Source organism: Aquarana catesbeiana, linkage group LG05 (assembly GCF_042186555.1).
Source record: "Aquarana catesbeiana isolate 2022-GZ linkage group LG05, ASM4218655v1, whole genome shotgun sequence".
Taxonomy (NCBI): Eukaryota; Metazoa; Chordata; class Amphibia; order Anura; family Ranidae; genus Aquarana; species Aquarana catesbeiana.
Window position 1 is genome coordinate 22,131,448 of NC_133328.1, and position 18,335 is coordinate 22,149,782.

Consider the following 18,335-nt stretch of genomic DNA (forward strand, 5'->3'; position numbering starts at 1 on the left):
GCCGAGACAAGGCAGATATCCTGCAGGCGTGCAGCTGTGATACCCGGATATCTGAATATGACATTAATACCTTCTGCGTAAATTCCAGCAAAACGTGTCGCTAACATAGTCCAGGGATCAGATACAGACAATTACCCTGACAGCCAGCCTTGCCTGGATCTGCAGCCCCAATACACAGTCTATGTAACCTGAAGCCACAGACCAGAAACTATTAATCATTCAGAGAATAATTGTTATTTTTTTTCTCGGGGGGGGGGGGAGATTGGATCTCGCAGCGCTGTGTATAGTTTACAGGCTCAGATTAATGAACGAGAGCTCCCCATTCACAAACTCACAGCTTAGTATGGGAACAAATGGCCCGGCTATTTGTAATACAAGGATTGTAGCAAGCTCTGCTGATCATTTCTCAGTTTTTTTTTTTATGGTAGATATATAATATACAGTATCTCGCAAAAGTGAGTACACCCCTCACATTTTTTGTAAATATTTTATTATCTTTTCATGTGACAACAGTGAAGAAATGACACTTTGCTACAATGTAAAGTAGTGAGTGTACAGCTTGTATAACAGTGTAAATTTGCTGTCCCCTCAAAATAACTCAACACACAGCCATTAATGTCTAAACCACTGGCAACAAAAGTGAGTACACCCCTAAGTGAAAATGTCCAAATTGGGCCTAAAGTGGCAATATTTTGTGTGGCCACCATTATTTTCCAGCACTGCCTTAACCCTCTTGGGCATGGAGTTCACCAGAGCTTCACAGGTTGTCACTGGAGTCCTCTTCCACTCCTCCATGATGACATCACAGAGCTGGTGGATGTTAGAGACCTTGCGCTCCTATACCTTTCGTTTGAGGATGTCCCACAGATGCTCAATAGGGTTTAGGTCTGGAGACATGCTTGGCCAGTCCATCATCTTTACCCTCAGCTTCTTTAGCAAGGCAGTGGTGGTCTTGGCGGTGTGTTTGGGGTGGTTATCATGTTGGAATACTGCCCTGCGGCCCAGCCTCCGAAGGGAGGGGATCATGTTCTGCTTCAGTATGTCACAGTACATGTTGGCATTCATGGTTCCCTCAACGATCTGTAGCTCCCCAGTGCCGGCAGCACTCATGCAGCCCCAGACCATGACACTCCCACCACCATGCTTGACTGTAGGCAAGACATACTTGTCTTTGTACTCCTCACCTGGTTGCCCCCACACACGCTGGACACCATCTGAACCAAATAAGTTTATCTTGGTCTCATCAGACCACAGGACATGGTTCCAGTAATCCATGTCCTTAGTCTGCTTGTCTTCAGCAAACTGTTTGTGCATCATCTTTAGAAGAGGCTTCCTTCTGGGATGACAGCCATGCAGACCAATTTGATGCAGTGTGTGGCGTATGGTCTGAGCACTGACAGGCTGACCCCCCACCCCTTCAACCTCTGCAGCAATGCTGGCAGCACTCATACGTCTATTTCCCAAAGACAACCTCTGGATATGACGCTGAGCACGTGCACTCAACTTCTTTGGTTGACCATGGTGAGGCCTGTTCTGAGTGAAACCTGTCCTGTTAAACCTCTGTATGGTCTTGGCCACCGTGCTGCAGCTCAGTTTCAGGGTCTTGGCAATCTTCTTATAGCCTAGGCCAATTTTATGTAGAGCAACAATTCTTTTTTTTTTGGTTTCCTCAGAGAGTTCTTTGCCATGAGGTGCCATGTTGAACTTCCAGTGACCAGTATGAGAGAGTGAGAGCAATAACACCAAATTTAACACACCTGCTCCCCATTCACACCTGAGACCTGTAACACTAACGAGTCACATGACACCGGGGAAGGAAAATGGCTAATTGGGCCCAATTTGGACATTTTCACTTAGGGGTGTACTAACTTTTGTTGCCAGCGGTTTAGACATTAATGGCTGTGTGTTGAGTTATTTTGAGGGGACAGCAAATTTACACTGTTATACAAGCTGTACACTCACTACTTTACATTGTAGCAAAGTGTCATTTCTTCAGTGTTGTCACATGAAAAGATAGAATAAAATATTTCCAAAAATGTGAGGGGTGTACTTACTTTTGTGAGATACTGTACATGTGAAAAGTAAAATGGTGAGCTAAAATATGCAGCCAGTGATATTAAAGCTGTGGTAAACCACTGGACATTTTTTTTTTGTACCTGCAAGGTAATGTCATAAGGTCTTAGAATGCATCGCACACTAGGACATTCGTTAAACTTAGCTGAAAACAAAGCTCTTCCAGCGCCAAGATGTCAGCGCCGCAGGCGCTCTCATCTTCACCTGTCTTGCTTCCGGGTTCGCAGTAGATATGAAAGGCAGTTCTGTAATGATTAATACAAAATGAAATGCAAGGCAAGTACCTGAATGTGACCTGGTATCAGTATCCTGCAATCCCTGTACAGCGGGGGTCTCCAAACTTTCTAAACAAAGGGCCAGTTTACTGCTCTTCAGACTTTAGGAGGGACAGACTGTGGCCAGTGGGAGTAGAAAAGGTCCCGACATCAGTGGGAAAAAATAATGCCCCATTGTCTGTTTCAGTGGGAGTAATTGTGCCCCATCATTAGAGCCAGGGGGAGTAATTGTGCTCCATCAGTGGTGTCATTGGGCCCCATAATTGGCATCATTGGGAGAAATTGTGCCCCATCATTACACGGGCTGCCTGCACGTAGTACCTGGCATCTCAAACCACATAGACAGAATTATGAAGACATAGAATCATAATACATACAGTGCCTTGAAAAAGTATTCATACCCCTTGAAATTTTCCACATTTTGTCACGTTACAACCTAAAACATAAATGTATTTTATTGGGATTTTATGTGAAAGACCAACACAAAGTAGCACATAATTGTGAAGTGGAAGGAAAATGATAAATGGTTTTCAACATTTTTTTACAAATAAATATGTGAAAAGTGTGGGGTACATTTGTATTCAGCCCCCTTTACTCTGATACTCCTAACTAAAATCTAGTGGAACCAATTGCCTTCAGAAGTCACCTAATTAGTAAATAGAGTCCACCTGTGTGCAATTTAATCTCAGTATAAATACAGCTGTTCTGTGAAGCCCTCAGAGGTTTGTTACCCCCACCTTATGCCCCATACACACAGTCAGATTTTCTGATGGAAAATGTGTGATAGGACCTTGTTGTCGGAAATTCTGACCGTGTGTGGGCTCCATCACACTTTTTCCATCGGAATTTCCGACACACAAAGTTTGAGAGCTTGCTATAAAATTTTCCGACAACAAAATCCATTGTCGGAAATTCCGATCGTGTGTACACAAATCCGACACACAAAGTGCCACGCATGCTCAGAATAAATTAAGAGATGAAAGCTATTGGCTACTGCCCCGTTTATAGTCCCGACGTACATGTTTTACGTCACCGCGTTTAGAACGATTGGATTTTCCGACAACTTTGTGTGACAGTGTGTTTATGCAAGGCAAGTTTGAGCCAACATCCGTCGGAAAAAATCCATGGATTTTGTTGTCAGAATGTCCGATTAATGTCCGACCGTGTGTACGGGGCATTAGTCTCAAGTATTTTGCAGACTCTAACAGGTTTTCTTCTAAGATTGTCCTGTATTTTGCTCTATCCATCTTCCCATCAACTCTGATCAGCTTCCCTGTCCCGGCTGAAGAAAAGCATCCCCACAACATGATGCTGCCACCACCATGTTTTATGGTGGGGATGGTGTGTTCAGGGTGATCTGCAGTTTTCTGCCACACATGGAGGCAGATTTACTAAAACTGGAGCACTCAGAATCTGGTGCATCTCTGCATGGTAGCCAATCAGCTTCTAACTTCAGCTTGTTCAATTAAGCTTTGACAATAAAACATGGACACTGATTGGTTTCTGTACAGAGCTGCACCAGATTTTGCTCTTTACAACTTTAGTAAATCTCCCCCATAGAGTTTTGCTTTTTGGTCTCATCTGACCAGATCACCTTCTTCCACATGTTTGCTGTGTCCCCCACATGGCTTCTCACAAACTGCAAATGGGACTTCTTATGGCTTTCTTTCACCAATGTCTTTCTTCTTGTCACTCTTTCATAAAGGTCAGATTTGTGGAGAACACGACTAATAGTTGTCCTGTGGACAGATTCTCCCACCTGAGCTGTGGATCTCTGCAGCTCCTCCAGAGTTACCATGGACCTCTTGGCTCTTCTCTGATGAATGTTCTCCTTGCCCGGCCGGTCAGTTTAGGTGGACGGCCATGTCTTGGTAGGTTTGCAGTTGTGCCATACTCTTTCCATTTTCGGATGATGGATTGAACAGAGCTCCGTGAGATGTTCAAAGCTTGGGATATTTTTTTATACCCTAACCCTGCTTTACACTTCTCCACAACTTTATCCCTGACCTGTCTGGTGTGTTCCTGGGCCTTCATAATGCTGTTTGTTCACTAAGGTTCTCAAACAAACCTCTAAGGGCTTCATTACTGAGATTAAAGTGAGGTTCCACCCAAAAAAACAAAAATACCCGAAAAATTCTAAAAACATAAAAACATTTGGATATTTTTTTTTTTTTAACTTACCTCTAAATGCCTGTTGCTAGGGGGTCCCTCGTAGTCTGCCTCTTCCAGTGCCTGGGCTGGTGACATCACTTCCCCCTCGGCACAGGAAGGGCTCGGCTCTGCTCCCTCCCTCCTGTCAATCATCTGGGACCCATTACAGGCCCCAGGTGATCGAGCGGCCAATCACGGCGCGCGGCGCCGCTCGCGCATGCGCAGTGGGTGCCAGGCTGTGAAGCCACAGCCCGGCGCCCCCAGTTGCAATGCTGGCACCGCTGAACGGAGGGGGAGACGAGCGGGGCTTCGATCCCTGGCATCGCTGGACCCTGGGACAGGTAAGTGTCCAATTAAAAGTCAGCAGCTGCAGTATTTGTAGCTGCTGACTTTTAATTTTTTTTTTTTTTTTAATGGAGCCCCTGGGTGGAACTCCTCTTTAAATGACACACAGGTGGACTCTATTTACTAATTAGGTGACTTCTGAAGGCAATTGGTTCCACTAGATTTTAGTTAGGGGCATCAGAGTAAAGGGGGCTGAATACAAATGTACCCCACACTTTTCACATATTTATTTGTAAAAAAATGTTGAAAACCATTTATCATTTTCCTTCCACTTCACAATTATGTGCCACTTTGTGTTGGTCTATCACATAAAATCCCAATAAAATACATTCATGTTTTTAGTTGTAACGTGACAAAATGTGGAAAGTTTCAAGGGGTATGAATACTTTTTTAAGGCACTGTATGTTGCACAGATGATTTGTAGTTTGCAGAAGACAGCTTGGAAGGAAGATTATATTTTCGGAGATTTCAGCTCCGCTCGCAGGACGTGACGATGACTCTGTATTTGTGACTAGATCAACAGGTATTTTCTGTACTTGCATAAATGCACTGAACACTAAGGAATCCAACAACATCTAAGGAAGATTAAGACTCAATGTATATATATTTTTCTTGGGTTTAGGTATACTTCATGACCTATAGATTAGGATGAGATGCTCAATGCATTCTCAGCACTTTAGAGCAGGGGTCTGGAACTGGCGGCCCTCCAGCTGTTGCAAAATTACAAGTCCCATGAGGCATTGCAAGGCTGACAGTTACAAGCATGACTCCCACAGGCAGAGGCATGATGGGACTTGTAGTTTCGCAACAGCTGGAGGGCCGCCAGTTTGAGACCCCTGCTTTAGAGAGTAGAAAGAAAATTAAAGTGATATTAAACCTTCATTTTATTTTGTTATAAATTAATAAACATGTTATATTTACCTACTTTGTGCAATGGTTTTGCACAGAGCAGCCCCGATCCTCCTCTTCTTGGGTCCTCCACCAGCCCTCCTGGCTCCTCCTATTCAGTAAGTGCCCCCCCATAGAAAGCCACTTTTATGGGGGGCACCCATGCAGGCTCGCCCCTGAGCTGCCCTGTCTGCATCTATTAACACAGACAGGATGGCTCATCCCACCCCTCATCACAGAGGTTGATTGACAGCAGCGGGCGCCAATAGCTCATCAATCTGCCCTGTGAGGAGGGACAGAGCTGGGGGATCTGCTGCTCTCGTGCACAGCGCTGGATCAAGATTGGGCTCAGTTAAGTATATGGGGGGGGGGGGGGGGTAGGTGGATCCTGCAGCACAGAAGTTTATTTTTTACCTTAATCCATAGAATGAAAGCCTTCAGCCTTTGCAACCACTGCAATGTAGATTAGGGTTGTTCGCAACGTTGCATTTTGCTTTGTTGTGCTGAAAAAAAGTAGAACACATTCTATTTTTGTTATAAGTTATAGCTTTCAAGAACCGTTATCCAGGATGTCCTGTCGGACTGAGGGAAAAAACTGGAAAGACTATATTTTAAGCCAGTAATCTCCGAACTTTGGCCTATGGGCTGGATGTGGCCTTTTTTTTGCCTTTATTCAGCTCTTGGGGCAGTGGCCTTCCAATGACACCAACAATGAGATATCATTCCTTCCAATGACACCAACAATGAGATATCATTCCTTCCAATGACACCAACAATGAGATATCATTCCTTCCAATGACACCAACAATGAGATATCATTCCTTCCAATGACACCAACAATGAGATATCATTCCTTCCAATGACACCAACAATGAGACATCATTCCTTCCACTGACACCAACAATGAGATATCATTCCTTCCAATGACACCAACAATGAGATATCATTCCTTCCAATGACACCAACAATGAGATATCAGTCCTTCCAATGACACCAACGACGGGACAATATTTCTCTCACCAATACCAATGATGGGGCACTGTTCCCTCTCGTACTGACCACAGGTGCTATGTAACTTTTTTACTCCTACTATCCACCAAGCGTGAGGCATTGCTTTCTTCCACACAAGTCCGTCGGACAAAAGTCCAAAGTACAAACACGCATGCTCGGAAGAAAGGGCGAGAAAGAATCGGTTGGTCTTGTAAACTCGCGGTCATAATGGAGAATTAACATTCGTGACGCGGCAAATGATGAAATCTTGAAATGCAGCGCACAATTCTCTTCTTCTTTAATGGGATAATAATGAAGTTGCTTTGCTGGTGATACTGATGGAGTTATTGCAAACAAATGTTCAAAGGCTTTTTTTTTTTTTTTTTTTAAATTTGGGCAAGTTACCACAACACCATTATCCCGTACACTCCTGTGTGCAGCATGAAGTCATCCCCCACCAGCCAATCAAGAGGCCAAAAACCTGGCACCTGGAAGTCTCCCGGGAAGAAGGTGATAGCGGCAGCTAGGGATAGTGCCATCTTATTATCATCATGGAACCCGGGGGCAAAGTAATGCACTGGGGCCCCTACCAGGGAGATGGTGACCTGCGGCAAACAGTGGATGTGGCTAAATTATGCTACATACTGGGCGTGGCTTTTTAGTCTGATTAGAAATTTAAGTCGTATTTTTTTACAATTTTTAAAATAATTTTTTACCTTTTTTTCACAGCGCTGTTGGGTCTGAGGGTCTTTGGTGAGATATCAGGAGTCTAAACAGACCCCTGAAGTCTCACTTTTAAGACAGAGAAAGGAATTGAGGAAACACATTGCCCAGTCCCTTTCTCTGCAGCCTCAGCTGCACTGCAGATGAATGAACAGGAGGCAGAGGCTCTTGTTCCTTCATAAATGAAAGCACAGCAGACACAGTTTACTATGCTTCATTTATGAATGGACACAGGAGTGACCAGGACCGATCACTCACGGTGTTCATTCAGTAAAGGAAAGGGCTGGTAAATGACATATTAATCAGTCCCATTCTTGCTCTTCATCCTTAAAAGCCCCCCCTGCAGCAGCCAACAGGAGAGGAGAGGTGGGAAGCTGGCGGTACTGGGGGCACACAAGGGGGAATCCGATAGTGGACAGAGAGAGTGATTAGTGCAGCGGGTGGATGAAATAACAGGAACTGATCTTTTGTGGCTGTCCCTGCGTCAGCTGAAAGCCAGAGGGAGGGAGGAAGAGACGCCAGATTTCAGCTGCTGCAGAGAGAGCCACAAAGGATTGATTCCAGTTATTTCCCCACCCGCCTGTCAGGGCTGGGCTCAACCCTTCCTTCTCTGAGCTGGCCGCTCAGCTGTCGGCTAATTGCCAGCTCCTATCTCTCCACAGGTAGCTGTTGATGATATCCTGCTCGTCAGTCCTGCCTACGTTAGCCGTCCAGCCCAGATGATCTCTGCCTTCACCTTGGTCAACATCACAGAGACGCTCTCCTGCATTCCTGTTAAAAGACTGGCTTTGCTGACATCCCTTCTGGCTCCAGATCCTGCTTGCTGTCTTGCTACGCTCATCTCCGGCTCCCTGATGTTTGGCTTGTATGACTATCCATTCTGGTTCTTGAACTCTGGCTATGTTTTGACTACGTTTGTTCTATTTACTTTTATTATTAAACAAGTGTGATTTAACTGTACTTCTGTCTCGGATTTCATGGTTTCTGACACCGCTGCACTGACCACCCACTCTCTCCAGTGTCCACATGTGATTCTCCCTGCTGGGGGGGGGGGGTACTGAGTTGCCCGTGCGAAAAGACGGTCCTGGCTAGGGATGTACCCGCTGCATCGCTGGAAGGTGGAGATGCTTTTGGGAGTTTAGTTCCACTTTAAGGAACATGGGAGTAGTTAATTTTCATTTAAAAGAGTTAAAGGAAACTGGACTGAAATAAATAACAAAACTAATATACTAATGCGATCCCTGGGGACAATCAGGAGGAAATAAAACCTCAGATCAGGTGCACATTATGAAACTTATTGAGTCACTAATGGAGACATTTTAACGTTTGTAAAACAATACAAGTTATGTTTAACATCTCGGCGACTGGAAAAACAATCAGGATTCGTCTGCACTGCATCACCAGCTCAGTTTTATTGTGATAATATGTTAACTTCCAACGTGACATTTCTTATTATGTCCGCACACTAAATTATTGTTTGGCTTCAATAACTTAATGACTGCAAGATGTGTTCAGATGATTTAATTCCTCTTACGTCACTCCGGTTGATACACTTACATAGTACATGGTATACGGGGGCAATGTGATCAAATACAAATTGTCTTCATGTGATAGATACTGAAATCTATTATAGATGATTGCGCCACAAATACGAGGAATGTGGCCTGGGACTACATGCGGCCCATTGGTCTCTACTGTCGGCTTTTTGGACTGAAAAAGGCTTGTCAGTGATTGCCTGCTTGTTCTACACGTGTACTGGAAGGAGGTCCGCTAGGACCCCCTAGTGTCAGTGTGTCATTGTTCTGGATCCCCAAGTCTCAGTGTGTTATTGTTCCAGGATCCCCAAGTGTTAGGTTGTCATTGTTCTGGGATCCTCAAGTGTCAGTGTGTCATTGTTCCAGGATCCCCAAGTGTAGGGGTGTCATTGTTCTGGGACCCCCAAGTGTCAGCGTATCATTGTTCTGGGCCCCCAAAGTGTCAGTGCGTCGTACTGGGACCCCCAAAGTGTTAGTGGGTCGTTGTTCTAGGACCCCCAGGTGTAAATGTGTCATTTTTCTGGGATTCTCAGTGTCATTGTTCTGGGACCTCCAAGTGTAGGGGTGTCATTGTTCTGGGACCCCCAAGTGTAGGGATGTCATTGTTCTGGGATTCCCAAGTGTCAACATACCATTGTTCTTGGACCCTCCTGTGACAGGATGTCATTGTTCTGGGACCCCCAAGTGTAGGGGTGGCATTGTTCTGGGACCCCCAAGTGTAGGGGTGTCATTGTTCTGGGACCCCCAAGTGTAGGGGTGGCATTGTTCTGGGACTCCCAAGTGTCAGCGGATCATTGTTGTGGGACCCCAAAGTGTCAGTGTATTGTACTAGGATCCCCAAGTGTCAGTGTTCTGGACCCCCAAGTGTCATTGGGTCTTTGTTCTAGGACCCCCAGGTGTAAGTGTGTCATTTTTCTGGGATCCTTGATGTCATTGTTCTGGGCCTTCCAAGTGTTGGGGTGTCATTGTTCTGGAACCTCAAAGTGTTGGAGTGTCATTGTTCTGGGATCCCCAGGTGTCAGTTTTCCACAATCTCAAATGTCAGTGTTTCATTGTTCAGGGATCCTAAGTGTCATTGTTCTGGGACCGTCAAGTGTTAGTGGGTCACTGTTCTAGGAACCCATAGGTGTAAGTGTGTCATTTTCTGGGATCCTCAGTTTCAGTGTGTCATTGTTCTGAGATCCCCAGGTGTAAGTGCATTATTGTTCTGGAATCCTGAGTGTTGGGGTGTCATTGTTCTGGGACTTCCAAGTGTTGGTGTATCATTGTTCTGGGACCCCCAGGTGTCAAGTGTGTAATTTTTCCACAATCTCAAATGTCAGTGTTTCATTGTTCTAGGATCCTAAGTGTCATTGTTCTGGGACCTCCAAGTGTCAGCGTATCATTGTTCTGGGATCCCCAAGTGTCAGTGTGTCATTCCTCTGGCAATGATTGAGGCTGGGTTGACAATATAGCTTTAGAAATATGCAGACATTAAACTGCATTTGGGCTGGGTTCACACCATCCCTTTCCAGTAACACACAATACATACGGAGTAGCACAGTGGTGCCATTCCTTTGAATTTTATCCCAATACCCTAAGGCCGCATCCACACAGGCGTACCTATCCATCCACACCGGCGTACCTATCCATCCACACAGGCGTACCTATCCATCCACACGGGCGTACCTATCCATCCACACCGGCGTACCTATCCATCCACACCGGCGTACCTATCCATCCACACCGGCGTACCTATCCATCCACACCGGCGTACCTATACATACACACAGGTATATCTATCCATCCACACGGGCATACCTATCCATACACCCAGCGAGGGCCGTCTTCCCCCGCACAGGATAACACAGGTGTTCCGTGCATCCCCATACAGCCGGACCCATTTATATCTATCAGGACGCAACAACTACACAGACACAGCCGCTGCTCCCAATCTGACAGCCATGCGGGTTCAGGCCTATGTCCCCGTACGCAGACTGTATGCATTTGGGGACACACACCCACACAGCGGTGAATTTGGGCGCAGTGGATGTGTCTGTACAGCTGTTGCATCATAACAGACATGAGTGGGACTGGCAGCATGGAACTCCTCTGGCATCTGTTGTGGGTGTATACGGCCCTTCACATGGGTATACGGATAGATACGGCACTTCACATGGGTATACAGATAAATACGCTCCTGTGCGGGTGTATACAGCCCTTCACATGGGTATACATATAGATACTCTCCTGTGTGGTTGTATACGGCCCTTCACATGGGTATACAGATAGATACTCTCCTGTGTGGTTGTATACGGCCCTTCACATGGGTATACAGATAGATACTCTCCTGTGTGGGTGTATATGGCCCTTCACATGGGTATACGGATAGATACGGCACTTCACATGGGTATACAGATAAATACGCTCCTGTGCGGGTGTATACAGCCCTTCACATGGGTATACAGATAGATACTCTCCTGTGTGGTTGTATACGGCCCTTCACATGGGTATACGGATAGATACTCTCCTGTGTGGGTGTATACGGCCCTTCACATGGGTATACGGATAGATACTCTCATGTGCAGGTGTATACGGCCCTTCACATGGGTATACAGATAGATACTCTCCTGTGCGGGTGTATACGGCCCTTCACATGGGTATACAGATAAATACGCTCCTATGTGGGTGTATACGGCCCTTCACATGGGTATACAGATAAATACGCTCCTGTGCGGGTGTATACAGCCCTTCACATGGGTATACAGATAGATACTCCCCTGTGTGGGTGTATACGGCCCTTCACATGGGTATACAGATAAATACGCTCCTATGTGGGTGTATACGGCCCTTCACATGGGTATACAGATAAATAGGCTCCTATGTGTGTGTATACGGCCCTTCAGATAAATACGCTCCTGTGCGGGTGTATACGGCCCTTCACATGGGTATACGGATAGATACTCTCCTATGTGGTCTGTATACGGACCTTCACATGGGTATACGGATAGATACGCAGCACGTGGCATCTCGTACATTTCCAGGCGTTGATATGCCCTATCAGGCGGTGCAGGAAACGGGATGCGGTCTGCAGCGCTCGGTACATACTGGAAGTTGCGTTCACCATAAATGGCAGCCCACCAACGCATGTAACGTGTTACCACGGCGTCATCTGTGTGACCTCACAATAGATCACATGTCCTTGCGTTAACGCAGCGAACGAGTGTGACCCAGGCAGTGAGCGGTGTAGACGGCGGTAACACACGATACGGGGTTGTCTTTTTTTTAAATTCCAATTTAGCGTTACCTGCCTGCATGTATGTATGGGGGTAACGGGCTGCGTCTGACCACCGTCAGGACTCAGTGCACCGAACGAAATGCAAAAAAATAACGCACCTGTGTACGGGATCGAACGGTTATCTCCGCCATTTCAACGCACGGTTTACTGCAATAGAAATACCACAAAATGTGCAACACGAAAAAACAAACTTCTATCATAAACTGTGCCCTGTATATAGGAGAGAGGGGGATGGGGCCTGCTCTCCTCACAGCACCGGCCTCAGCCAATCCCGGGACCCCTCCGGTGCGGCCTATCCCGGGCATTCCTCCGGTGTGGCCTATCCCCCGGGACCCCTCCGGTGCGGCGGCTGCGGCCTATCTTGGATATTCCTCCGGTGCGGCCTAACCCGGGCAGAAGCCTGTCTCCGACTCTCCGGGATCCCCCCGGTTCGGCCTACCCTCGCTATTTCCCCGGTGCGGCCCATTTCGGTAAATCTCCGGTGCGGCCTGTGTAGGAACGGCGGCGCTCGGTACGGATGGCGGAGATGCGGCGGGTGTCGGTGGTCCTCCCGGCGGGGGGTACCGGGGAGCGGCTGGGTGGCGGGACCCCCAAACAGTACTGCCCGGTGCTGGGAAGAGCCCTGATCAGCCGGACGATGGAGGCCATGGAGAGGTGAGGAGGATCCGCCGATCTACATCGTCCTGTGTATGGGGGGGGATGAGACACTTCCCAGCAGATGTACGGGACTGTTCACAACTCTTCTCCTCCGTACCTAATCTCCTATAACCCTCCTCCATATATAACCCCCATACCCCTCCTCTATACCTAACCCCTATACCCCTCCTCTATACCCCTCCTCCATACCTAACCCCTATACCCCTCTTCCATACCCCTCCTCCATACCTAACCCCTATACCCCACCTCCGTACCCCTCCTCCATACCTAACCCCTATACCCTTCCTCTATACCCCTCCTCCATAACTAACCCCTACACCCCTCCTCCATACCTAACCCCTATACCCCTCCTCTATACCCCTCCTCCATACCTAACCCCTATACCCCTCCTCCATACCTAACCCCTATACCCCTCCTCTATACCCCTCCTCCATACCTAACCCCTATACCCCTCCTCCATACCTAACCCCTATACCCCTCCTCTATACCTAACCCTTATACCCCTCCTCTATACCTAACCCTTATACCCCTCCTCCATACCTAACCCTTATACCCCTCCTCCATACCTAACCCTTATACCCCTCCTCCATACCTAACCCCTATACCCCTCCTCAATACCTAACCCCTATACCCCTCCTCCATACCTAACCCCTATACCCCTCCTCTATACCCCTCCTCCATACCTAACCCCTATACCCCTCCTCTATACCCCTCCTCCATACCTAACCCCTACACCCCTCCTCCATACCTAACACCTATACCCCTCCTCTTTACCCCTCCTCCATACCTAACCCCTATACCCCTCCTCTATACCCCTCCTCCATACCTAACCACTACACCCCTCCTCCATACCTAACACCTATACCCCTCCTCTATACCCCTCCTCCATACCTAACCCCTATACCCCTCCTCTATACCCCTCCTCCATACCTAACCCCTATACCCCTCCTCCATACCTAACCCCTATACCCCACCTCCATACCCCTCCTCCATACCTAACCCCTATACCCCTCCTCCATACCTAACCCCTATACCCCTCCTCCATACCTAACCCCTATACCCCTCCTCCATACCTAACCCCTATACCCCTCCTCAATACCCCTCCTCCATACCTAACCCCTATACCCCTCCTCTATACCCCTCCTCCATACCTAACCCCTATACCCCTCCTCTATACCCCTCCTCCATACCTAACCCCTACACCCCTCCTCCATACCTAACCCCTATACCCCTCCTCCATACCTAACCCCTATACTCCTCCTCTACACCCCTCCTCCATACCTAACCCCTACACCCCTCCTCTATACCCCTCCTCCATACCTAACCACTACACCCCTCCTCCATACCTAAACCCTATTCCCCTCCTCCATACCTAACCCCTATACCCTTCCTCTATATCCCTCCTCCATAACTAACCCCTATACCCCTCCTCCATACCTAACCCCTATACCCCTCTTCCATACCTAACCCCTATACCCCTCCTCTATACCCCTCCTCCATACCTAACCCCTATACCCCTCCTCCATACCTAACCCCTATACCCCTCTTCCATACCCCTCCTCCATACCTAACCCCTATACCCCACCTCCATACCCCTCCTCCATACCTAACCCCTATACCCCTCCTCCATACCTAACCCCTATACCCCTCCTCTATACCCCTCCTCCATACCCCTCCTCCATACCTAACCCCTATACCCCTCCTCCATACCTAACCCCTATACCCCTCCTCTTTACCCCTCCTCCATACCTAACCCCTATACCCCTCCTCCATACCTAACCCCTATACCCCTCCTCTATACCCCTCCTCCATACCTAACCCTTATACCCCTCCTCCATACCTAACCCCTACACCCCTCCTCCATACCTAACCCCTATACCCCTCCTCCATACCTAACCCCTATACCCCTCCTCTATACCCCTCCTCCATACCTAACCCCTATACCCCTCCTCTATACCCCTCCTCCATACCTAACCCCTACACCCCTCCTCCATACCTAACACCTATACCCCTCCTCTATACCCCTCCTCCATACCTAACCCCTATACCCCTCCTCTATACCCCTCCTCCATACCTAACCACTACACCCCTCCTCCATACCTAAACCCTATTCCCCTCCTCCATACCTAACCCCTATACCCTTCCTCTATACCCCTCCTCCATAACTAACCCCTATACCCCTCCTCCATACCTAACCCCTATACCCCTCTTCCATACCTAACCCCTATACCCCTCCTCTATACCCCTCCTCCATACCTAACCCCTATACCCCTCCTCTATACCCCTCCTCCATACCTAACCCCTATACCCCTCCTCTATACCCCTCCTCCATAACTAACCCCTATACCCCTCCTCCATACCTAACCCCTATACCCCTCTTCCATACCCCTCCTCCATACCTAACCCCTATACCCCACATCCATACCCCTCCTCCATACCTAACCCCTATACCCCTCCTCCATACCTAACCCCTATACCCCTCCTCCATACCCCTCCTCCATACCTAACCCCTATACCCCTCCTCCATACCTAACCCCTATACCCCTCCTCCATACCTAACCCCTATACCCCTCCTCTATACCCCTCCTCCATACCTAACCCCTATACCCCTCCTCTATACCCCTCCTCCATAACTAACCCCTATACCCCTCCTCCATACCTAACCCCTATACCCCTCTTCCATACCCCTCCTCCATACCTAACCCCTATACCCCACCTCCGTACCCCTCCTCCATACCTAACCCCTATACCCCTCCTCCATACCTAACCCCTATACCCCTCCTCTATACCCCTCCTCCATACCCCTCCTCCATACCTAACCCCTATACCCCTCCTCCATACCTAACCCCTATACCCCTCCTCTATACCCCTCCTCCATACCTAACCCTTATACCCCTCCTCCATACCTAACCCCTACACCCCTCCTCAATACCTAACCCCTATACCCCTCCTCCATACCTAACCCCTATACCCCTCCTCTATACCCCTCCTCCATACCTAACCCCTATACCCCTCCTCTATACCCCTCCTCCATACCTAACCCCTACACCCCTCCTCCATACCTAACACCTATACCCCTCCTCTATACCCCTCCTCCATACCTAACCCCTATACCCCTCCTCTATACCCCTCCTCCATACCTAACCACTACACCCCTCCTCCATACCTAACACCTATACCCCTCCTCTATACCCCTCCTCCATACCTAACCCCTATACCCCTCCTCTATACCCCTCCTCCATACCTAACCCCTATACCCCTCCTCCATACCTAACCCCTATACCCCACCTCCATACCCCTCCTCCATACCTAACCCCTATACCCCTCCTCTATACCCCTCCTCCATACCCCTCCTCCATACCTAACCCCTATACCCCTCCTCCATACCTAACCCCTATACCCCTCCTCTATACCTAACCCCTATACCCCTCCTCTATACCCCTCCTCCATACCCCTCCTCCATACCTAACCCCTATACCCCTCCTCCATACCTAATCCCTATACCCCTCCTCTATACCCCTCCTCCATACCTAATCCCTATACCCCTCCTCTATACCTAACCCCTATACCCCTCCTCTATACCCCTCCTCCATACCTAACCCATATACCCCTCCTCCATACCTAACCCCTACACCCCTCCTCCATACCTAACCCCTATACCCCTCCTCCATACCTAACCCCTATACCCCTCCTCTACACCCCTCCTCCATACCTAACCCCTACACCCCTCCTCCATACCTAACCCCTATACCCCTCCTCAATACCCCTCCTCCATACCTAACCCCTATACCCCTCCTCCATACCCCTCCTCCATACCTAACCACTACACCCCTCCTCCATACCTAAACCCTATTCCCCTCCTCCATACCTAACCCCTATACCCTTCCTCTATACCCCTCCTCCATAACTAACCCCTATACCCCTCCTCCATACCTAACCCCTGTACCCCTCTTCCATACCTAACCCCTATACCCCTCCTCTATACCCCTCCTCCATACCTAACCCCTATACCCCTCCTCTATACCCCTCCTCCATAACTAACCCCTATACCCCTCCTCCATACCTAACCCCTATACCCCTCTTCCATACCCCTCCTCCATACCTAACCCCTATACCCCACTTCCATACCCCTCCTCCATACCTAACCCCTATACCCCTCCTCCATACCTAACCCCTATACCCCTCCTCTATACCCCTCCTCCATACCCCTCCTCCATACCTAACCCCTATACCCCTCCTCCATACCTAACCCCTATACCCCTCCTCTATACCCCTCCTCCATACCTAACCCCTATACCCCTCCTCCATACCTAACCCCTATACCCCTCCTCTATACCCCTCCTCTATACCTAACCCTTATACCCCTCCTCCATACCTAACCCCTACACCCCTCCTCCATACCTAACCCCTATACCCCTCCTCCATACCTAACCCCTATACCCCTCCTCTATACCCCTCCTCCATACCTAACCCCTACACCCCTCTCCATACCTAACACCTATACCCCTCCTCTATACCCCTCCTCCATACCTAACCCCTATACCCCTCCTCTACACCCCTCCTCCATACCTAACCCCTACACCCCTCCTCCATACCTAACCCCTATACCCCTCCTCAATACCCCTCCTCCATACCTAACCCCTATACCCCTCCTCTATACCCCTCCTCCATACCTAACCACTACACCCCTCCTCCATACCTAAACCCTATTCCCCTCCTCCATACCTAACCCCTATACCCTTCCTCTATACCCCTCCTCCATAACTAACTCCTATACCCCTCCTCCATACCTAACCCCTATACCCTTCTTCCATACCTAACCCCTATACCCCTCCTCTATACCCCTCCTCCATACCTAACCCCTATACCCCTCCTCCATACCTAACCCCTATACCCCTCCTCCATAACTAACCCCTATACCCCTCCTCCATACCTAACCCCTATACCCCTCTTCCATACCCCTCCTCCATACCTAACCCCTATACCCCACCTCCATACCCCTCCTCCATACCTAACCCCTATACCCCTCCTCCATACCTAACCCCTATACCCCTCCTCTATACCCCTCCTCCATACCTAACCCCTATACCCCTCCTCCATACCTAACCCCTCCTCTATACCCCTCCTCCATACCTAACCCCTATACCCCTCCTCTATACCCCTCCTCCATACCTAACCCCTATACCCCTCCTCCATACCTAACCCCTATACCCCTCCTCTATACCTCTCCTCCATACCTAACCCTTATACCCCTCCTCCATACCTAACCCCTACACCCCTCCTCCATACCTAACCCCTATACCCCTCCTCCATACCTAACCCCTATACCCCTCCTCTATACCCCTCCTCCATACCTAACCCCTATACCGCTCCTCTATACCCCTCCTCCATACCTAACCACTACACCCCTCCTCCATACCT

General features: G+C 48.6%; 1 protein-coding gene across 2 annotated transcripts in view; it reads left to right on the forward strand.

Moving 5' to 3' along the window:
- Positions 1–12,447: 12,447 nt before the first annotated feature.
- The window catches only part of CRPPA (CDP-L-ribitol pyrophosphorylase A), a 326,415-nt gene continuing 320,527 nt past the window's right edge, over positions 12,448–18,335 (forward strand). For both annotated transcript variants that reach the window (XM_073629521.1, XM_073629520.1), the window contains exon 1: positions 12,448–12,911. In XM_073629521.1, the coding sequence (XP_073485622.1) occupies positions 12,775–12,911 (137 nt within the window). In that variant the 5' untranslated portion in view covers positions 12,448–12,774. The remainder of the gene's footprint in view (positions 12,912–18,335) is intronic.